This window comes from Nicotiana attenuata, unplaced genomic scaffold (genome assembly GCF_001879085.1).
Source record: "Nicotiana attenuata strain UT unplaced genomic scaffold, NIATTr2, whole genome shotgun sequence".
NCBI lineage: Eukaryota > Viridiplantae > Streptophyta > Magnoliopsida > Solanales > Solanaceae > Nicotiana > Nicotiana attenuata.
In genome coordinates this window covers 8367-25730 of record NW_017674486.1, presented here as the reverse complement: position 1 = coordinate 25730, position 17364 = coordinate 8367, and the positions used below count along the sequence as shown (strand labels likewise).

Sequence of the window (17364 nt, the reverse complement as noted above, 5' to 3'; positions counted from 1 at the left end):
GTATATACTAGTAATAATACGTGCCCAAATGGCAGTGGGGTTACTTAGAAGCCTCCAAACCAGGCTTGTTAGAAGGGACAGGTTTTTTGATTGAGCCTTTCTAATGCCCAGTCCTCCCATATCCTTTGGCAGGGTTACTACATTCCAGGCTACTAAGTGCATTTTCTTTTTTTCCCTTGTAGTTCCCTACAGGAAGTCCCTTTGAATTTTATCTATTTCTTTGAGTGTCCTACTTGGGAGTATTGAGAGCTGCATTTGGTGATTAGGAATAGTGTTTAGTGTATATTTTATAAGAGTATACCTTCCTGCCATATTAAGCCAATTGGCATTCCAAATGTTCAATCTTGCCCTCATTTTCTCAATTAAAGGCAAATAATCTTTGTTTTTGGGACATTTACCGCTCATAGGGAAACCTAGGTAGCGACCAAAGTCCTTACTAACTTTTATGTCTAGTGTAGAAATTATCCAGTTGCCCAAACCATTTGAACAATTCTTTGAGAGGAGCAATTTTGATTTATCTTTATTGATATTTAGCCCGGATAAAAGGCAAAAGGCATCCAAATTATCTTTCATATTAGTGATTGTTTTTTTGTTACCCAAATATCTTTCACATTAGGGTTAAGTCATCAACAAAAAATAAATGGGACAGAGGAGGGCTTTTCTTATTTAAAAGAATTGGATCCCAACGAAGGGTGTCGACTTGGTGTTCAATTTTTTTGGAAAGCATATCCTTGCACAAGATAAATATATAGGGGAATAAAGGGTCCCCTTGCCTGATCCCTCTTGTTGGGTAAAATTCCTCAGTTTTGTTACCATTAACAAGAATTGAGATTGAGGTAGTTGTGATGCAACTCATTATAAGAGAAGAAATATTTGGAGAGAAATTGTGGAAACCTAGGGTTTGAAAGACAAAAGACCATTCCAATTTGTCGAAGGCCTTTTCTAGGTCTATTTTTAGAAGCCAATTTCCTTTTCCACTCCGGTTGTTAAAACGTTTTAGGACCTCTTGGATGATGATCGCATTGTCACTAGGTCTTCTATTTTTCACAAAGCTAGTCTGATGTTCGCTAATTAATTTGTTTAATAAGGGCTTTATACGATTTGCAATTATCTTAGAAATTACTTTATACAAAGTATTGCAGAGACTAATTGGCCTGAAATTTTGAAGCATGTTTGCATTGTTGAATTTTGGTATCAAGCAAACATATGTTTTATTAAGGTCCTGGGAAATTTTTTTGCAATTAAAAATTTCCTGACATAACTTAATAACCTTATGACCCAGAATAGACCAAAACTTTTGGAAGAAAAAAGGGTGTAATCCATCAAGGCCCGGTGCCTTATTAGGTTTGAAAGAAAAAATAGCTCTTCGAACCTCATGATTTCGAAGAGGCTTTAGCATCTCCTTCATTTAGCCAATTAACCCTAGAGCGAATTTTTCAGTAATCCTCCTCTAATTTGAGAACAGACTCATATTCGTCTATAAGGTTAACTTCTAGGTCCCTAAGAAATTGGCTATATTGGTAGTTAGGAGAGTTTTGGATTCCAGTTATTCTCTTTAATAAATTTCTTTTTTGGCAAAAATGTTCCCAAAAACTTCCTTTTTTCATTCTAATACATTTTTTTTGGAAATTCACAGCCCCTTCTATAATGTCCTTATTAGCCCAGCTATCCGTAACAACCCTTGGGAAGTCGGGGTGGGAGCACCAAAAAGTCTCCATTCTAAAGGGTCTAGCATTATGACTGTTAATATTATTGTTAATGTTAACTAAAATAGGGTTATGATCAGAGTGTATTTTAGGAAGGTGTGTGACCGTAACCTTATTATACTCATGTAACCAAGATTGATTGGTATATACCCTATCTAGTCTTTCCATAATGAGGCCCCGATTTTTTCTCCTATGGTTCGACCAAGTGTATTTGCATCCTTTGTAGCCTAAATCCATTAGATGACAGTAGTTTAGACAATCAATAAGGTTCCTGGCCCTTCTTTGGTTTATAGTTCTACCCCCAAATTTATCCGTAGAATTAGTAAGTTCATTGAAATCCCCAGTCACTAGCCAGGGTCCTTTATATCTATCATATATATATTTAAAATCATCCCATAATAACATCCTAGTAGCAATATTATTACTAGCATATACTGTAGAAAAAAGCCAAGGTAAATTTTTGGGTTTTACCTCAGTCATTGCATGGATGGATTGTCCATTTTTGGTGAAATTGCACACTTAATCACAGCAGTATTCCATAGGAGCACCATACCACCAGAGTTTCCCTCCGCTGGGACCTCAACCATCTCATTAAAGTTGTATTATTCCAGAATAGATACATGGCACTCCATTTTTGTTTCAAGTAGTGCAACTAGTTTTGGCTTGTGAGTATCCATAATTTCACGAAAGTGTCTCCTAAAATTATCATTATTTGCACACCGGACATTCCAAACAATTATGTTACTAGGATGATTCATTGGAATCATTATGGGTGGGGGGTTGTTTGGATCCCTCCTCAAGGAGGGGACTAGAATGACTACATTCTTGCCCACTGTGGCGTCGTGGGGAGGACGAATGTCCAAGGAGCACTTGTACAGTGTCGTTGGGCAACTGTAGATGTATTTTCTGTCTAGCATTTCTTCGAAAATGAGTATTTTTACCTCGTTTAGGTTTGAAAAGGTCACTGGTGGCTCTAACAGAATTTTTAGGTCGTCCTCTTCCTCCTCTTCTTCCTCTTGGGCTCCTTCCTGGTTCTGCATGTTGGGAATTGGTGGTTGAACCTCCATTGGCTCTGGATGTGGACCTAGTTGTTGGTCTTGCATGTGTTGCTGAGGTGCCCATTGGGTAAAAATGGGGTTCAGCATGATTAGATCCTCCGGGGCAAAAAAAGGCAAGTTGAGTGGTGGATTCTGTGGTAGTTGCTGATTTGCATTTTGTGGTATGTTCCACATGCCTTGCATGGTTTGCACTAGGTTCTGGTTCAGTGATGGAGCAAGGGTTGTAGAATATTGCTCATCCACATCTGATTGATGTAGTTGTTCATGGCTAGGGTCATTCCTTCCGAGATCAATTGTGCCGGAAAGTGTGTGTTTTGAATGATTAGAATGGAGTCTTGCCCGTTGATCTCCATATTGAAGGATATGGCTTGCTCCTGAAGCCCTAGTTCTACCCATGACTGGGGTACATGGTTGGGAGGGCTGGGTGGTTAGGCATAGATTAGTGGTGGTGGTTGGATTTGGGGTGGAAGAGGAGGTAGGTTGTTCATCGTTGGATTTCTTGATAGGTGAAAGAGTTGAAGCAGTCGATACCTCCTTCTTAGTGTTAAGGGAGTTCTTGCCATTCTCAGAGGCTATGTGTAATATTATAGAGGGGAGGTAACTATGTGGGTAGCAGGGTTTGTAATGATGTGATCTGGGGTAGTAGTTTGAGAGATTTTTTGCGTGTAGTTTATATCAACTTCTACCGGATCTTGCATGGATATGGTAGTTGCCACTTGGCATTGTTCAACTTCCATGTGTTGCATGGATGAGTTGTTATTTGTGGAGGGAGTTTCTAGATTGTTAGTTTGTTGATTAATGTTTCCATCCGATGATTGGTTGTGTAGTATCCTGGGTTGGCTAGTAATAGAAGTAGTGATATTATTTTGTTTTAAGAAGTTCATTAACGGGCTAGTTAATTGCTTGTCCATTTTGATAGCCAAAGGATTTGATTCATAATGAGTGAGATCTTCTTTTGACACGTAGTGACCACTTGTAGAGACTATGGCTTTAGTGCCATGCAAAATAGTATTTTCATTTTCAGTTTTTTTGTCTGCATTATTTTCCAGAACAATGTTCTCATGTGGTTTATTAGGAAAACCACCATTACCCATGTAATGTGGTTTTCCAATGGGGATTTGAGTGTCTGAGCTAGTATCTTTTCCCTTAGCTGATTGGGAGGCAGAATGAGAGGAAGCAGTAGCTAAATTTGATGTAGAATCTAATTGTGTAGCAAGGTTTGTAAGAGACGTACCTGGGGAATGTGACTTACCTGGCCTTGAAGCCAATAAATGTGCGTTTTTACCTTTGTCATTTGGGTAGGCTTCCTTCAGTTGCTGTGGATTGGCTACTTTGTTCTTACCTTTCTTGGGAAAGGACACTATTTTCCACTCCTGTGTATCTTCACTTTCAGGGACTGCTACTTCTTCACTGATCCTTCCTTGTTGTTTTCCACTTGGTGTTGTGTAATAGGTGCAGCTGATTGTTGAGTGACCAACCGGCCACAATTTTTACATAAGAAACCTTCTCCTTCATATGGGATTGGTTGAACGTGTTGCCCAATTAGGATAGAGGTCTGGACTGGTTTGTTCAATGGCAATTCCACACATAGGCGAGCATATCTTCCTCTCAAGGTGGCAGATGTGCATGCATCCACCTTCAGTAGTTTTCCAATGTAGTTTCCAATTTTTGTGAGGATGATTCCATCGTAAAATTTCGTAGGTAGTTGGGGTAATCTAATCCAGACGGCTGTGTGATTTTGGCATGCCTTAGTTGCCACAAAATTTGGAATCCATTGTTGTACTGATAAGAAGTGGCCATTGATGAACCATGGACCATTGTGTAGGATCTTAGCCATACTCTCTTCCTTCATCAATTTGACCGTGTAGTAATCTTCCCCTAAGTCTATTAGGGGATAATTTTCATCAATCTTCCATAGTTCTTGTGTTTTCTTCTTTAGGTAGTGATGTGTTATTCTTTTCCCCAGAAGCTTTATAATTAATGAAAACCTCCAAGGGTGATACATTCTTTTTTTGTCTTCCTCACTTAGGGTTATTTGTTTCAAGTTGTTACACATAGAGTCCAGAGGAGGGCCTTCATCATCATAGGCTTGGGTGTCCATGGATGTGCAATGTGATCTTAGGTAGGAGTGTTGTTCCATAGAGAATAATTCCCCTTGAGTTAACTTATCCTTATAGGATGTAGCACTTGTTGTAAGATTTATTATGGAAGGTGATGGATTATGTGTATGGGATTGTTTGTCAGGAGGTTTGGGAGGGATTTGGCAAGAGTTTTCCGGTGGAAGTGGTAGTGACAGGTTGCTCATTTCTTCAGATCGTACTCCAGTACTAAACCAAGTTTATCAATCGTTGTGTTAGTTTGTTTGAAAAAAATTTCTTAAAAATAAATTTTCTTATAATGTTTTCAAAACTATGCTTTGGCATCAATTAACATTTTTATACAATTTCTGCATTTTAAAATATTTTAACTAATTTCTCCCAGCATTTTATTCATAAAAAAATCACTAATTGTATCAAAAATAGTTTTATAATAATTTTTGTGGTTTAATTTTATCATCTGCATGTGTACTAAGTTTCAATTGTTGCACAAATAGCCACTTCTGTATTTTTAGGATGCAATTGCAATTACTTTGCAATCATAGCCTATGCATGCATTATTACATTATTTCACCAAAATAGCCTTTTACATTTTTTAAATATTACGTAATTATTTTAAAATATTTCCAGGCATGAAAATCATTTTTTATAGCCTATTAGTTATTTTTAAAAATTGTTTATCAATTAAATCGGGTATTTAACAACTAGCACCTTTAACCATAATTAAATTCGCACCCCTGGCCCAATCAAATACACCCCTAGCCCAATTAAAACCCCAACCCAATTAACCTAACCCAAAACCCTGACCCAATTTTATAACCCGCCCCAGCACGGAACCAATCTTGGCCGTTGATCTCAAGAGATCAACGGTCCAAAACAAACCTTCCTTTTTTATCTAACCTAACCCCCGAAACCCTAAGCCATTTTTAACCAAACAGCCGCCCTGAAACCCCCCTTTCCTCTCCAATTCTCTCTGAGACCTAAACCTAACCCTAGCCGCCGCCACCCAAAACCAGCCCTAATCCCTGTGATTCCTACTCTATCTATGGCTTCCCATGGTTCTACGAGGCCTCTACTTGTCTCCTATCTCCCTGGTTGTTCGATTGTGTGGTTTTTGTGGAAGGACCTCGAAGAGATCTGATCCAGATCTCGTTTAAGGCTCTTCGAGAGTTTGTCCATGGCCTGTGAATGATTTCTATCGAAGTCTCACGGTTCAAATCCTTGATTCAAAGGCCAGATCCTCTTACCCTTTCTCTTTTCTACAAGAAACCCAATGTTTGGACTCGAATCGGTTCAGATCTATGTATATCAGGAACGATCCTGAGTTCATCGTTGATTTTCCTAAAAGTTCCTTTACTTCTTTACTAGTTAATCGATGTCTGAACATTTTTTGTTATATTAGGGTTTGTTTTCTTGTTGTTTGTTGGTCGAACCTCTAGGTATCTGAAACATTTTTAAACTTCCATGGCTACTCTTCTGGGTTCTTTTACTCCTTTACTACTGACCGATTTTTGAACACTATAATACTTCAGGTTTTGACTTCTATGACTTTTGTTTGTTCGAATCTCTGTATGTTGACATGCCTTCAAGTTTTCTTCTTTAAGTGTTTTCAAACTAGGGTTTCATCCCTTTAAGTTTTCTGCAAAATTCTAAAGTGTTTGACTGTGGTTCTCTTTACTTGTTCGACTGATTTTTCATATCTATATTTTAATCCCTAGGGTTTTTGCTTATTTCACTGATTATTTCAATATTTTGCCCATTATTCGTTAGTTCTGTCAATTAAAAAGGATTGACTGATTTTATTTGCCTAATTAGGGTTCAAATTATATTTGCCGAGATTGGTATTTCTCTGTGATTTCTTTCCTTATTTGTGACTCATGATTGGTAATACTTGCCTTAATTGGTTTATTAACCTGCTTTATGGGATTTAATTGCTTTAACCGACTCCTAGAGGGTCTTTGATTGATTTATTTACCTTATTGAACCTATAACTTGGCTGTTAATTGATTCTCCCTAATTTAAGGGGTGCTTTCCGGATTCTGTTGAATTATTTGATTGGGTTTAGCCCCAATTAACTATTTAATTTTACTTGCATACCTTATTTGGAACTCTTGATTATTCTTTGCCTTATTTGTTTTACTCTACTAAGTGCTATATAATCTCCCCATTCTGACTTTTGAAAGGACACGAACATTAGTTCATCAACACTCTTACACTCTCAAAACTCTCTATTCTCTTCTGTTACTTGTAATCCTTACTAACCCAGCCGGCTGTAAGCCAAGGCTGGCTATTTGCATCATCTCTACTCTATACTCCGTATCCTCTCTTCAACTGATATGTTCTGATTCAATTCAAATTCCAAAACTATGTGTTTCTTTGTTGTTTCAATTCATTAGTTGTGACTTCCAATCCTGTTTATTATTTTACTATTATGCGCTCAATGTGTAATTAGCATGCCTAGATCACACTGGCTAACTACTGTCTCACTTAGCATATTGGAGTTTGTTCTGACTAGTATATTTATCCATAAGAATCTGTTTACTGTTTAGTATGCCCAATCCTGCCTTGTGATAATTGCATGCATACTGTTTGCTCATTAGCATGTCCAAGCTACATTGCTTGTTTACTGATTCACCCAACATGTCTTAATTCTGCTTGTTCTATCTGTGATTAGTATTTCCAAACTATGAATGTTTTCATGAAGTGCTTGCCTAGTTTGTTCATCTAAATCTTGCTTACTCTACTTCATTAATGAGATCCTGGTATGTCATCTAGCCCTACAAAGTACTCTGATTGTGTGTTCAAGATCTATGTGTTCTCAACATGTCTTTGCTGGAAACTTTGTAATTAACTTGCAATTTCTTGAGAAGTTTGTGCATCTGTTTGCTTATACATTAGGGTGTATTCTATAAGTCCCCAAATCCCTTTCTCCCTATATGTAGAGTCTGTTTGCCAAAAAGTGTTTTTGAAGCTGTTTGTTTTATGACTTGCACTCTGATTTCAAAATGTTCTTCATGTTTTTCTCAAACCGTTTTACCACTCAAACTAGTACTGGTTTCAGAGAATCTCTTCACTCCTAAGACTGTTCTTTATACTGTTTACCAAAAACTCTTTTAAATCATGCCAAGCACTCTTACTTATTCTTAGGTTATTAAGTTCTTCCCCTCTGGTATGTGTACTGCTTAGAGGTCCATGAGACCTCTCCGAACTCTGGCATATCAGGGCTGGCACTTCCACACTGCACACAATCAGTCTTTATTTGAGAAAGTCTGGGTGTGAGCACTGCCCGGGATCCTTGAGATCCTTAGGGAACTCTGACACACCTAGGCATGAATTGTGCTATGAAGTCTTGGGCATTTGAGACTAGTGAAGGCCTGGTACACCAGGATTTGCTTTGGGCCTACTTCAGGCTCCCTATAGCTTAATTTCTATTCTATTTATGTAATTTTTATTCAATAATTGATTTGTAATAATTATTTGTAAAAAGATATTGGGGTGACTAATGAAAAGGGAGGGTAGTTGTATACAGTGGGTAAAGATGGGTTGATAACATGCCTATAGGGTTCATTTCGTTCAAATGTGTTTGTTAGATAACATGCCTATAGGGTTCATTTTGTTCAAGTGTGTTTGTTAGATAACATGCCTATAGGGGTTTCGCTTTGGTCAAATAAATTCTGCTTGCTTCACCTTATATATAATTAGACATCATGCCTATAGGATTAAAAATTAGCTTTAAGCATAGAAATCATGCCTATAGGATTTAAAATCAGCCTTAATCGTAGAAATCATGCCTATAGGATCTAAACCAGTTTAATTAGAAATCATGCCTATAGGTTCTGAATCAGTTAATCAATTATCTTACTCGTTTCCTTAATAGTCCTCAACGCCGTGTTAATTAATTAATAGAAGGCATGCCTATAGGATAAAGGATTTAAAAAATGTCTTTTTCAGAAATGTGACTGCATATACGCACTTAGGCAAGCCTTAGGGCGTTAAATAATCGTGAAACCAGCGCCGTCTATATGTGAAATTATCCAGGTTTAACAAGCTGTAAACCAGTAGGCAAACTGGTTAGGATCCTGCTACTTCCCTAAAAAACAAACGCTGCATGTTCTATTTTTGTGATATCATGTTCTTAGGATTTCTGAACTTCTTTTGAAAAAGCTGTGTTTTAGACATGCTGTTTGACTACCTATATACATGCGGAGGTAAAATGTGAGCCTTCTAAGTGTATGTCCTTATTTGTTTGTCCTATATATTATTTTCCCGTCGCCTAGATTTTTGCCTTTTCATAAACATTAGGCTGTCTAGAACTGTCCAGATTTAGAGGGTCCCAAATTCCTCCAGGATCATAAGAAAGGGGCGGGTAGCAGCACGCTTAGAGGTTGTTAATTAAACTCGCACATATAATCATTAAGGGGTGGGTAATGGATAGTAAAAGGATATGATGTTGCGCGCTAATATCACGTGTAGCCCCTCATTGAGGAGTGATTACCGGGCATTGCATGGGTATGATCTTCTAGGCTAATCAACCTAGGACTCCCCTTTCCCAATTCCATACGTGTTTAAATTTTATAAAACTTCTTTTCTTTACATATACACGTGCAAATTATTCAAATATCCTTCTTGTTCCCATTACCTGAATCGTACATGTATTTAGAATGTTAAAACATACCTTTATTTGCAAATATGTGTTGAAACTGTTTATTTGTTCAAAATGACTGATTCATATAAGTTCGGCTGGGACCCACCGTTGTGGACCGCGAGGGGTGCCTAACACCTTCCCCTCAAGGTTATTTCGAGCTCTTACCCTAATCTCTGGTAATGCAACTAGTTACATGAGTTAATTACTTTAGGTGCCCTAACGCACCATAACCCGTTAGGTGGCGACTCTTCAAAACACCTAATTCCCAAAAGAAAACGAGTTGATTCCCCATGAATGTCGAAACCCGGACTTTCTCCGCGAGGAGGAAAAAAAGGGGGCGTGACAGGAATCACTCCTACAAGGCATAAAATACACAATTAGTGCAAAACACTAGCAAGTAAAACTCAAACTCAATTAAAGTGCAGTAAATTAGGGTGAAATAAGCGACTAAAATACGTAATTATAGCCTATCATCAACACCCCACACTTAAACCATTTCTCGTCCTCGAGCAATCAAACTACACTTTATATAGACAAGACCTTTTTAAATAATTCTCCTAACTCATCACACCAAGAATATTTAAAATAGACTAAGCACAACAGCATAACATCTTCACCTCAAGATTTGACTCACAAGTACCACGCATTATTCACAACTCACCCACTTACTCTAACATAGAGGTCACTGTTATTATCTTTCCTTCATGAATCAAGTGCCCTCACACAACAAAAGAGAGTAGTTCCACACAATAAAATTTAATAACACTCAGGAACTCAAGATAGAAAGAATTCACTCACTCTCAGAAATAACATTCATATGCCACAAAAGATGCACCATAGGCTTGCCCGTAGTGTACTACTCTACCAATCGAGCTCATTCAGTCTAGGATCAAGTAGGACTTTATTTGGTAGTAATGTAGGCTGCAGGACGGGTAGGATACATTTAGATATAAGAGTGGCTACACCTCCCTTAGCACTTTAATACATATACTTTAACATTCAAACCTCATACTTATGTCAAACCAAACTCCACCTTCACATCAATGTATATTACCCCATACTTCTTTAAGCACAATTACATCAAGAGTCACCACTTATCAAGGAATATTTTTTTCACATCAATACAACTATTTTTTCCTTTTCTATTTTTTTTTCAATTCAAGTGGCTCTTACTCTTTCAAAACTGTGAACCTTTCTCCTTATTTCATTAGTTTCACTCAAAAGACAAACCAACCCCCCCACACTTTAACTTTTACAAAGTTCATAACAATTTAAGTGCTCATGAGAGCTTAGAAGGTTCAAATAGATGGTTAATTCAAACAAATGGGTAAGGCTTGTAATGTGGTTGCCAAAGAAACAATATTACAGGCTCAAAGGGGTTAACTACGATACATAACAATTAGGCGGGTAAAATATATATATGGCTCAACAAAGAAACGCCTATATCACTTCCACGACTGAACAAAACTATTATTTCGCTTTGCAAACACACGGGGCAAGTTCTAGACATCAAATGCAATGCATAGAATGACACAAAACCTTGCACACACATGGCACATAACTCATTCAGGATTGGATTCATCAAGACACTCTAGTCAAAAAAGTTAAGCAAAGTTAAGATCATACAATCTAAGGTACTTATACAAGAGTCAAAACCTGAGCCTAAGCGTCACAACCAAAGTACTCACTATTCTCAAGGCATAACAAAGTCAAGAAATATTGCTTTAATTCAATTCATCTAACACTGGCTCCTACTCCTAAAAAAATTAAACTAACTATACCCGGTTCAAATAAAACCCTTGGAAAAGAACCACGGCACAAAGAAAAACTAAGGGGGAATTGCTACACTACCTAACAAAAGAAAATCTCATTGTCCTTTTTCTTTAGACTTAAATCCCTCAAGAAAATTGTCTAATAGATCCATCGTCAGGAAAAGTCCAATCTTTTCTGTTTTTGTAAAAAAAAAATCAGTTAAACTAACACAACTAAATTAGCATGGAAAGTCACCCGAACAATTTCCTCACCCCATACTTAAAATTATGCATTGTCCCCAATGCACATCATAACTATAAGAAGAAACTCCCTGGTAGGCCAAAGGCCGAAGCACTAGCAGCTCATGGGGTACTCAGACTTATCCCGGGCTTGGTCCTTCGTGCGGGTACCTCACACTTAGTTCCAACCATCTAGTTTGTTGTTGCATCCTTCCAATGGCTTTGCTTTCCATGCTCCTGGAAAATCAAAAAATTAACACTACAAAAATAATATAATTAAAAAAGTAATAATAAAAAATAAAAGAAAATAGTAAAGCCGGGTTGCGTCCCAACAAGCGCTTGATTTAACGTCGCGGCACGACGTGAATCACTTTTTGTCTCCACCTCGAGCTTATGAATTGAACCCCCAATTTGGCATTAAGCTTTTGGCTATGCTCCAAGGGTGGAGGAACAAATCTAATTGGCCCAAGCAACCATTGTACTATTCTACCCGTCTTGGCTTTTTGATGGGGTATGTAGTCCTGTCTTTCTGGCAAGAAAAATTCCAGAATGTTGGCACCTTGTTCCTCATTCCTTGACTTCTCAATCGGCTCGGATGACTCTATTTCCATATCGTCATCCAAGCACAATGTAGAAAAATGTTTGGAGTGAGGACCAATGCGTTCACACACATGAACTTCAAGACTTTCAGCATCCTTAACATCAATGATACTAGAGTAAACAAAATTTATATCCTCAATGTCCTTGGCTGACTCTAGTCTCACGTCTTCAACACCGACATCCTCAAATTGTAGTTGGCTAGGTTATTGATGTTCTACTCTGACCTCCTCAATTAGCACCTCAAATTCATGCTCTTCTTGGCTCCTATTCCCAAAATTAGCTTGTTGAGCATTAAAAGCTTCAACCACTTGACTCACTTGAGCCTCCAAGTTGCGAATAGTTACCTCTTGCATTTCTATCTGCAATTGTTTCTCATTATTTTATTCCAGAAGGCACTTTAACATATCCTTGATCTCCTTCAGGTCCGCATTCACAGGTTCTTTTTTCCTATTAACTTCACAAAAGGTAGAACCATCATAGTAAGGGGTTGGAGGAAGATAAGAAATATAAGCACAACCATGAAAGTGACCATCTTTACCACCACGGACATCACACATATTCAACAAATAATGTTGAGTTGGTGCACATAACTCGCTCTGGGGAATATTTTGATAATTTTGATACGGGTGGTTTCCTTCACAATATGTATGAGGATCAATAGTAGAATTCTCTTCACCTAAATTCCCATAATTTCAAGATGTCATGTACCTCAAATCAACAGTTATAATAAATAAAAAAACAAAACAAAACAAAACAAAAGTTCAAACTCGAGACCTAGCAATATATACAGCTACAACTACACCGTTAATTCCCCGACAACGTCGCCAAAATTTGATCACGCCCAACTCTAGTCCTAAAAAGGATAAGTGGTCACTGCAAATATAATCCGGTCTAAAAGTCCGAAGTCGAATCCCACAGAGAACTAAGGTTTCACTATAACTGTTCAATATCACTCGGAAGACAAGCTCGAACAATTCCTAAGTTATAATATTAAGATTTTTATATCTAACTAATTAACTAAGAAACTAAAGTAGTAAATTAACAACTAAAGATACTAATGGTTGGAGATTAAATTTAGGAGGTCTAGAGTTATGATTTCCCCAAATGTTGGAATCCCTCCTGCTATGTTCCCTACAACTTCACCTATGTATTCTCTACTGATCGTGAGCACTTTAGGTGCCGTAATTCTCTCTCGAGCAACTACAATAATTTACTAGACATATTCTCTCGAACTACGCTAGTTGGCTTTATCTAACCGCTCATTATGACCACGTCAAGGCTTTGTTATTTCTAAACCTGCCTTTAAAGCTGTTGTATTAATCTCTCACATACGTTAGTAGTGACGTTGTTCAACAACCACCTAAATATGTATCCTTTCTCAAGCAACACATAATAAATAGGCACAGTCAATTGATGGTCATTCAATCAACTGAAATAAGCACGTCGTTGAACAAATAGACAAATTCAAAGTTTAAATTATATTAAAACATAACAAGAATTCATCTTCCAAGAGGTTCCATCAAAACCCTAGATAACAAATTAGCTATTCATAATAGTATGCAAAAATACAAAACTAGAATTCAAACCAATAATGGAAATAGGAAGAAGGAAGTGAAAAACTCGTAGAAGAATTCTCTGCCTTGCTCCCAATTTGTTCTTTCCTCCTTAGGTCGAATCCCCGGTCTCCTTAGCCTCTTTAGGTTCAAATTATGTCAAAAGTATGTCAAAGGTCTGTCCAAGTCCCTCAAAATAGCGTTTTTACATGTATTTATACCAAATAGAGTCGAGCCCAGACGAAACACCTTTTCCTGCGCGAAATAGGACTCTTGCTCTGTAAAAGTTGCACAGGCGCGCCGCACACTGCGGCGTGGCAGTGGGGAAGTTCAGAGAGCTGTTTTCTGACAGACTGTTGGAAAATTGCACAGATGCGGCGCATGCTGGTAATTTGCAAAAATGCAAAACATGAAAGTTGTAGACCTTTCAAATAGCTTTCCAACGATATATTGTGGAGCCCAAACGGAGTTCTGAGCAAAAAGTTATGTGCATTTTACTAGGCAATGTGCCGTATGCCCGCTCGATTCTCCGTTTCGTTCTTAACTATCATCCGATGATCTCCGAACATGATCACGGCTTGATTCCTTGGGCTTTTACTCAGACTTCAAAGCTCCAAATCACTTGAATTAATTCCATAATATCTACATAGCTCGGAATCACTCCTACAAGGCATAAAATACACAATTAGTGCAAAACACTAGCAAGTAAAGCTCAAACTCAATTGAAGTGTAGTAAATTAGAATGAAATAAGCGACTAAAATGCATAATTATAGCCTATCGTCACATGCCTACATCAGTTTGATTAGTATGATAAATGATTGGTGAGAAAAAAAATCCTGTAATAACAGTTTCTCAATTCATCAACTTAATCCTGCCATGCCATCGTTAACAGATGTTGTGTCACAAAGTATATAATCTATATCTATATTTATATCTATCTATACTATATTAAAAGCATGAAGACGCTTAGCGAAATGTCATTCGTCTTTTTTACCCTTTTAAAGTAGAGTTCACATTAGACAAAATAGTCATTTGATTATTTTCTTAATATTTATATCCTTAAAATCAGCTAAAAATTTGGTATTGAAATTTTTTCTTATTTAAACTATGTACAAATTCCTAAAATATAAAATTTTAAAATTGAGTAATTTTGATTATGTATGGCCTTTCCTTATTAGAATCGTACTAGTATCTATGAACGTGCGTTGCACGTTAATAATGGCACATGATGATATAAATATTTATTCATATGAAGGAACAATAAAATTTAATTAATAAGAGAAATTTTGATGTATAATAATACAACGATCATCTAAGTGCCAAAAATATTATTACATTAGTATAATACATGAATTTAAAATAAAGGACATCATCAAAACTTACACAAATGATCAATTTTGTCATGTTAGTTAGATAATTATGTATTATAGTTTAAAAGTATTTAATGTGATGGTATCTTAAAGAACACTTCTTTGTGGACAATAGTTTTTTGTGTATGTTTTCTCCTAATCCTTTGGTTGCTCTGCCTTAACCAGAACTTTTGTTGTCGATCTTGATATCCCTCTTGAAAATGCAACATACAGTTGTTCGTGCAAGAAAATATATTGCGGTAAATATAGTCTAATATTTAGGATGTTTGTCCTTGTGTTTGATTTATTGTATATGCAAAACATAAACATACTAAAAATTAATTTCACATAAATTTAAAAGGATATTCCTTAGTTTCGGAAGACGAAAGTTGAATTCAGGGATAAGAATATATTTAGAAGCACATCGGCCCGTATCATAATTTTTGCATGTGTGGCGGTGTTGTCAAAACTTTTATATGCCATATGTGTGCTATTACATAAGCTATTCGGCGTATTTAAATTTTTCAGTAGCATGATGAGCATATTTTTCTTCAAAATCAACCTATAAACAATTGAAGATCAACTTAGTCTATTATATATACGGTGACACTAACTTATCTATTAAAATTTTGCAATCAACCTTTAATTTAGTTGATCAACATATTCATTTCTTCTAGCTAAGATATCTTTTTAATTCTATCATGTGATTTGCACATGATAGAAATATTTCTCTTATTAAAAGCACTACTATTACCATTGAGCTTGATAGTTAAGTGTTCAGGAAGAACCAAATCATCTTTTATCGGATGCTCTTATTCGTTTCTGACACGAAGCAAGAAGACATTGAATACTGGATCGTTTCTTACTTGATATTTCTTGTCAGTTGAATCTTTTTCATTTGAGGCTAGAAGTATAACTTTGGCAAGCTAGCTTTTGCAATCTCTGCTTTTGTCAATTTTGGAACTACTGGTAGTACTTGACATAAATTACCTCCAAAATCATTAATTTGTCACCAAACGGTTCATTACTATCCAATATATCTCTAGAACGCCGTTTGACACTTATCCATAAGTGCTTCATCCCATATTATCAATTTTATTTTCCTTATAAATTTAGCACAATTGCTCTGCTTTGATATATTTAAGATGATTATTTAAGTTATTTGAAGAGGTATATCAAATCTAAAGTGGATGGCCTCACAATAAAATCGTTGTTGGTACCCGCTTGCTATTATTGCTAACAGTGTCATGCCTCTTAATATGATATTTGTAAATAATGCGTGACATAAAAATATTATTTCGATTCCGCCAAAGGATTCTACAAAGAATAATTCCATTATAGCAGAGTCGACTCTTTATAATATAGTCTTGAAAGCTTGTTCTTGTTTAGGATTTAGCTTTGATTGTGCTTCCTCACACACTTGTATAGCATCTTAATAATATATTAACCTTTTCACTTTGTGTTCTAACGCTCTTTTTATGGAATAAATTTATGTACCCTAAGATTTTTTTTTAACTTGAATAACAATTTTACTCGTATGATGAATTTAAAAAATAATTGAATTGGATTCTCTTGCTAAATAATTAAATAAAATATTTAATTATATGATTTTAACATAAAAAATAATTTATTCTATGTTGATTTAGATCTTAATATTAGTTCATCTCTTGTTTTGAATATTTAATTTTAATTATAATTTTATACACCATAAATTTATTTTCAAAGAGTAAAAGATATGACATTTCACTTTTAGATCTTTATATCTGTAGAATCATTAGTGGTATTGACTCTTACCTACTATTATTTTTTTCTCTTTCTCACACATTTATATTCTTAAATATTTTCTTAGTTGTTATTTAATAATTGAGTATTTTTAATATTATAGGAAAAATTGATTAAAAAAAATATTTTTTTGAGTAGGAAAATAATTCAAATATAATATAAAAATATATTATCATGGGGGTATTTATTTTTCTTAATTTCAACTCTTTATATGCAATCCATGGAGTGGTAATATATTGCCAATACGGAGGATTTTGATGAAATTGATTTTATCAAACCTTCCTACATACTTTTAATAAGAATTTAATAGAAATTTTTTATTAATTTTAAAATGTTAAATATTAAAAATTAGCAAAAAAATTATTTTAGTGCAAAAATAAGTTATTGCAGTTATGCCCTTTCCTGAGTTCTTCCGTTTAATATTTTAGGGCTATTTTGGTATAATAATATTATATTTATACTTTTATAATTATATAGGCTCTCCTTATTTCTAAATGGATTTGGACAATATAATACATTCTTAAATTAAATTGGAAATAGGACATTACAATACGTTTTCAAATTAAATTAGTAATAGAAATTT

At 35.8% G+C, this 17364-nt stretch overlaps 1 protein-coding gene across 1 annotated transcript; it reads right to left on the bottom strand.

Annotated features, from left to right (window-relative positions):
- Positions 1-3348: 3348 nt before the first annotated feature.
- On the bottom strand, positions 3349-4601 carry LOC109218756. Its single transcript, XM_019383140.1, has 2 exons — positions 4268-4601; positions 3349-4184 (listed from the first exon to the last, which is right to left on the bottom strand). Exons 1-2 carry the CDS (start codon positions 4599-4601, stop codon positions 3349-3351), a joined length of 1170 nt encoding a protein of 389 aa, XP_019238685.1.
- Positions 4602-17364: the final 12763 nt, after the last annotated feature.

Bases quoted from the DNA above. Each gene is read 5' to 3' on its own strand.
- LOC109218756 (XM_019383140.1), bottom strand. From the start codon at position 4,601: ATGGCTAAGATCCTACACAATGGTCCATGGTTCATCAATGGCCACTTC. The intron at 4,185-4,267 runs GTTTCTTATGTA...GAAAACAACAAG, and splicing joins AATCCCATATGAAGGAGAAG to GAAGGATCAGTGAAGAAGTA.